This window comes from Gossypium arboreum, chromosome 2, assembly GCF_025698485.1.
Source record: "Gossypium arboreum isolate Shixiya-1 chromosome 2, ASM2569848v2, whole genome shotgun sequence".
NCBI classification, from domain to species: Eukaryota; Viridiplantae; Streptophyta; class Magnoliopsida; order Malvales; family Malvaceae; genus Gossypium; species Gossypium arboreum.
Genome location: NC_069071.1, coordinates 50,880,988 through 50,887,490, shown reverse-complemented (window position 1 = coordinate 50,887,490; position 6,503 = coordinate 50,880,988). Strand labels below are relative to the sequence as shown.

Below are 6,503 nucleotides of genomic sequence, written 5' to 3'. Positions count from 1 at the left end.
AAATATGCATAAAAATTATAGTTTCCATCACTCAGAGTTTGTGTAATTAAGGGAAAAGGTTAAGAGAGAGAAATCAATTTATCGAGTGTCCTTTGGCCAACTCCAATTTTGCATCAAGTATTTCGTGAACTTGTAGAATCATATTATTCTAAATATACTAAAATCAATATTTATGCAATATTAAGGATTTGATTAGTATAATCTTAAGATCCAAATATTTTTTTCATAAAATTTGACCTAATTATTGTAGAGCAACTAGAAAGAGATTCTTAACCAAAAATAATTCAGCTCAGATGTAAGATATCTATCCAGAAGTTTTGGCAACTTGATCATGTATGATAAAATCATCAAAGATTTGATCTTTTCGAACTTTGCCTATAACTCACTATAGGCCCAGGAAACAAAGAGAAGGTATGTACGAACAAGATATCTAACAACAAGAAGAAGGAAACCGATTAAATAGAGAAACCTTCTAAACATTTGGCGATCTCAGATGTCTCGATATCAATGGTGACTCGTTATTTTGATGAATCATTTCTTCGAACAAAAAAAATTATATAAACACTTACTTAAAATCTCACTTATTAAATTCCTTTGTGGAAGATGCATTTTTTCTAAAGAATTAGCTATAATATATTTGATCCATGCATGATTTCATGAAAAATAGATAAAAAAATTTTACTAGTACTTAGTATCTACAAGTCTGAAAAAAGTATATAAAAATATCTGAATAATAAATAGTAAAACATGATATTTACCTATCATCTGAAAGTAGCGCATTTACTGATATTATTTTGGATGATTAAAATAAAATTAAGTGAAGAAGCCGAACAAAATTTCTTCCCAAGTTGATACTCAAAAAGATACAGAAAAGATTAACATGACAGGAGCAAAACAAATTTAAAAATATATCCATGGATAAACAGTAAAACTCCCGTAACAAATACAATATATGTTTTAAACACGATTTAAAACCGAAGCCAAGTGAAGCTATCTAAGTAGAGTGAGAGTGAGAATTTGTACATTTATTCCTTTTTCCCTTCAGCAGCATAGAGTGCTTTGATATCTTCGACATCATCAAAGCTGCCAAGAAATATTGGAGATCTCTCATGTATCTTTGTTGGCACCAAGTCAAGTGCCTGCAAGCAACAACATAATCAAGTAACTATGAGCACAAAAACATCATCTCATACAATCGATTGAAAATGTTTTAGTTTAAATACCCGTTGTTTGCCGGTGAATGCCTGACCTCCGGCTTGTTCCATCAGGAACGACATTGGAAAGACCTCGTACAGAACACTGCTTCACACACATTGCTCAAATTTAGTAATGAGTCCGCAAGTAAAATAATAATAATAATAGTGCTATATCCGTAATTGCATTTAATATACCGTAGTTTTCCACTGGGGCTCTTCTTATCTGCAGGGTACAAAAAGATACCCCCGTAGAGTAATGTACGATGGACATCAGCTACCATGCTGTTTCATCACAAAACCAGAGTCCATGTTAAAGAAACAAATCTAGGACTAATACCAAATATACATATGTAGATGTGAGAATTAATATAGTCACTGTTGATGAATACTTTCCCAAAAACAATGCACTATCCTAGTAACCTAATGAAAAACATACAAGTGCTCCGAAAAAGAGAGTAATTCAATTACAGGTTCATAAGGTCAGAATTGTTCAAACTTCGAAGTATTCAATGGTAACTGGAAATAAAACAGGCAGTAAGGATAGAATCCGTGATACCTTCCAATGTATCTCAGAGACTTTGAAGAAGAACCATCTTTGGGAAACTTGCACTTTTCCACATATCTGAAGTTAAAAAGAAAAAGAAACTAAGACAACTGCAGAGAAAAACAAGACATTTCTGAACTGAATTAAGACATACTTGGCCGTTGGACCATCCCAGTTCTTAGCATTTCCTTCATTAACTGAATAGATCTTCCCTTTCTTTGGAATCTTTGAAAAAGACATGATAAATCAAAGCTTGTAAGTTGTCTCAAACAAATCAGAGTCGTTATACAGAGACAAAATCCGGACCTTATAAAGTAACAGAACTAAAAATGGAACATATTAACCATTTTGATCATGTTTGCTGTAAATCATGAATGGTTTAAAAAACTACAGAATTTCTTGTAATTATAATTTATAATTTCGTAAACCAGAAGCAAACAAAGCTAGAGTTTTCATATTCAGTCCTCAGGTGAAAGAAGCAAATCGAGTAAATAGCTAATCACGTGATTATTCCAATATTTACATAATGATTATACCTTGATATCTGGGTGAGTTAGTATGAACTCTCCAAGAGATGGATCAAGGGTGAATCCGTTAACTCCTTCTCCGGTGCTCAAAACAAGCTGAAAAATCATTATTACAAGTGCAAGGCATAGTACATAAGCAATCAATCACATTATAATTTGAAATAGGTCAACAAATATGCAAATAGAAATGAAATTCCTTTTTAACAGAAATGTAATTTTATCATCACCCCAGTTCCCAACTCTCTTTGCATGAGAAAAGAACGTAAAAAGTAAGGAAAAAGGAAAAGAATTAAAAGGGACAAACTAAATGAAAGGGAAATTTTAATTATCCCCAAAGAAAAACAAAGAGAAAACATAAGTTCATAGCAAAAGCTAGACATATATAAACAAGTAAACATTTTACCGTGCAAGAGCTTCCATACATGCAATAGCCAGCTGCCAGCATTTGCTTACCAGGTTGCAGTACATCATCTAGAGTTGGTTCATGGTTATCTTTTATCATGTAAATCCCAAAAATCTAGATGAAAGAGAACACATTAAGTTGACCACTGCAATATCAAGTTATCTTAGAACAATAATTATCCCCATGAAAACAAAGTATGGCATTGCATTTCTGGGTTTGGGATGAGGAGCCATACTGTTCCAATGGAAACTCCACAGTCAATGTTGGAGGAACCATCTAGAGGATCAAAAACAACACAGTACCTGCGTTACTTAAGATAAATTCTAATCAAATATACATGAGGAAGAATCTTATATAGACACATTTAATACATCTAAATATAATGGAAGTAACATAATGAAGAACTACTAAAAGCACCTCCCACGCTTTGAGGGATCTACAAAAGTCGCCTCTTCATCTTCTTCCGAGATAAGGATGCACTGGTATAACATCCAAATATGTTAAGAGAAAATCATAGCATCTCCAACGCTTACTAAAAAGTCATCCAACTACTCACTGTTCTGCCACTGCTTACTAAAGCCTTGACAAAGACTTCATTTGAAAGCACATCCAATTTCTTTTGTTCTTCACCCTTTAATCAAAATAGATAACGTACTTAGTATGAAATATTAATACCATAAAAGAGAAGCAAATTCCATATCTGGCATTTGGCAACTACTTGCCTGAACATTAGTCTCCCCAGCGAGTCCGATGAGTTTGGCAAGACCAGCCTGCACCAGTAAACAGCAAATACATTAAAATCACCAATAAGAAAACGACCAATAATGAAATAAATTTATAGTTGAGACTGAAAATAGAGACTAACTATCCCAATAGCATAATCTGATAGAAAAAATATGACCCAACTTTTACTTGTTTAAACAGAACATGACCCAGAGCTTACTTGGGAAAAGAAATCAAAGGAGAAAAGATTCAAAGAAAACCACATTAAGAAGAATATATAAAAGAGACCTTGTTAACAGCAGAGCAAACAAACTTGCAACCAAGAACGATGTGATTAAGCAAGATGGTGAAATCCCCACGAGACTCAGGATACTTGGATTGCTCGTTCAACACGAAACGTGTTATTGTCATCAAATCAGTCCTATGAGCATCTGCTGCATGATCCATCTCTCTAAACCAAAAAACAAAAACAAAGAGCCAAATATTGAACGAAAGAAAAAAAGTGACCCAATAAGGCAGCAAGAAAAATAATTTATATTGTTATTTTAATATATACATAAGAAAATAGAGTGCTGTTTTCGAGGTGCAGAGGATAAAGATTGTTTGAGGAGGGTAGTGGCCCGTGGGTGATTGGTGGAGGGAGGGTTTATCTGTTGGAAATGGAAGCTTCGGGAGACACGTGGAGGGATGAGAGGAGGGTAGCGAGGGAGCGGTCGTCACTGAAGATAAGGAGTCAAGTGTTTTCGTTTCGTTGTCTTTTTCTTACAGGATTTGACGGTTATCTGGATTTTTCCTCGTGTTTTATGTGAGGCGGACGAGGTAGCACAAGCACTAGTGCACTAGGATATGCATGAAACTTCATTTTATCTTAGATTTTGTCATTCGGCGAAGCTGAGATTTAAACCACTAATTATAGGATAATATTTTATGGATTTCACTTAAGACGTCTTATCAATAAAAAAATTATTACAATATTTGAAGACTGAGGTAAGTTTAGTTACTTATAATTACAAATTTTAAGGTAACTTATAGAATTAGTCACCAATTATTAACGTGTTTTTGTTTTAGTCACCCAATTATAAAAATTTTCAAGTTAGTCACTAACACTTTAAATTATTTTTATTTTGGTCAATCACGTTTTAGATCGTTTCTATTTTAGTCACTCTTCATTAAATAGTTAACATAAGTGATGATATGGGCTTTTTTAACTGGTGTAATAACACATTTAATCCTCAATACTTACACATTCTATCAATTTGATCCTCTAAAATATATAATTAAATATAATTATAATTATAATTATATTTAAACACATATAATAAAATCTTGATAAACTTAAATGTAAATTTGTGATTTTGACAAACCCAATGACTAGAACACCCAAAAACTCAGTAAATTTGTGATTTTTATAAACTTCATTTATGATCGTACTAATATCATTCTCAATTGAGGAACCCAAATTTTTCTATGAAACCTCACAAATAATTTATAAATAAAAAGAAAAATGAAAAAGCTTCCTGTAAGCCTTTTTCAAATCATCATCTTTGTATTTTGTCAATTTGAATAATTGCGTAATAATTTGCACTTATCTCTATATTAAAATTAATCTTCATCTAATTTGTTTGCAATTTATTTAGAAAAAGATGTACATTTTATGGGTTTTTTAAAATTGAATTTTAGATTTTTTGTAATATTTTTAATTTTTAGATACATATATTTTTATAATTTATATTTTAAAAATATAGATATAATTTTTATGTATTTACTTTTAAAATTTTAAATATTTTATAAAAAAATAGATGATGACATCATCAATGTCACGTGTCCCAACCTAAGAGAGTCATGTGTCCTTTATTTAACACTATTATAAAAAAGTATCAAAACTCTTGACAGAATGAAAATTCGGATATCAACATGGGATAAAAAACATTAGTACCAACTTGGGAGTAGGTGTCAAGTTCGGGGGGGCTAAATACATATTTCTGCATTATAATTAAATATTGTAATAACTCGATTTTAGCCTATGCTGAAAAATCGAGTCAATTTCATAAACCGAGTCGGTGAATATATGAATAGAAGGATTTAAGAAGTTAGTATGAAAATATATTAATGAATAATTAATAAATTAAATACAGAAAAAAAATTAATTATAGTATACGGACTAAATTATAAAAGTTCAATCACCATAGAATTTAAAATTGGAAAATGCATGTGGACTCAATTAGAAATTATGCAAAGGGCTTAATAGTTAATTAGCCATTAAAGTTTGTGAATTAGTGGATGAAAACAGTCTTTCTCATCTATTTCTATTTACTTAGTTTAAACTAGATAAAGATTGTTAACCACAAGTTAATTAATGTAATTAATTACCACTAATTATATATATAGTTAGCGGGTGAGAGAAAACAAAAAAATAATGTCTTCATCTCCTACCTCTCAAACCGAATCGAAAAGAGAAAAGAAGATTAAGCTTCCTTCTTCAAATTACGGTCGCAATTAACTAAGGTAACCAAGTTATTTTCAGGAGATTTTTATAGATTTTTTATTAACTAAATTTGATCTAACATACTCAAGCTTTAGATTACTAAATTGTTAAGTTTTGAAAAAAAATTCGGTTCATAACAATAAAAAAAATAAAAAAACATTTAAAATCTGACCCGATTTCTGATATTCATAGCAATAAATTCTAGTTAAATTCGTACATGTATTTTTGGATAGGCGAATCCTAATCGTTCTCGCCTTTTGACCAAACGATCTTCTGCACTATTCTCACACCACAAACTGCTTCGAGTGTGGGCTCGAATAAATCAAATCAATCACAGAACCAAAAATATTTTCTTTACGTTTAGTAGGAAAGTAAATCTCTCTTAAATAAGAAATATTATTTTGATAGAAAAAATCCAACTCCCTATTATTTAGGGAGAGGGCCAGCAACCTAGATGGGAATACTAAGATTTGTCATCCTATGTATTCCGTATTAAGGGAGTTAAGCCTCTCCTATACTGGGTCTAATTATATGTGATTCCTTAACTTTAACCTAACACTTTATAATTTATTCTAACCCACCCAAATTAAATATATTTAATCAATTAATTTATATAAATTAATTT

At 31.2% G+C, this 6,503-nt stretch overlaps 1 protein-coding gene across 2 annotated transcripts; it reads right to left on the bottom strand.

Moving 5' to 3' along the window:
* Positions 1–836: 836 nt before the first annotated feature.
* LOC108487126 (fructose-1,6-bisphosphatase, cytosolic) lies at positions 837–4,194 on the bottom strand. Of its 2 annotated transcripts, none has more exons than XM_017791373.2 (12): positions 3,682–4,194; positions 3,393–3,440; positions 3,227–3,301; positions 3,088–3,149; positions 2,906–2,972; positions 2,671–2,784; positions 2,277–2,363; positions 1,895–1,965; positions 1,753–1,818; positions 1,392–1,478; positions 1,224–1,302; positions 837–1,139 (listed from the first exon to the last, which is right to left on the bottom strand). In XM_017791373.2, exons 1-12 carry the CDS (start codon positions 3,838–3,840, stop codon positions 1,026–1,028), a joined length of 1,029 nt encoding a protein of 342 aa, XP_017646862.1. In that variant the 5' UTR covers positions 3,841–4,194; the 3' UTR covers positions 837–1,025. The 2 variants fall into 2 exon arrangements, with proteins under 2 accessions (XP_017646862.1, XP_017646863.1); XM_017791374.2 differs by having other exon boundaries at positions 1,224–1,299; positions 3,682–4,180.
* Positions 4,195–6,503: the final 2,309 nt, after the last annotated feature.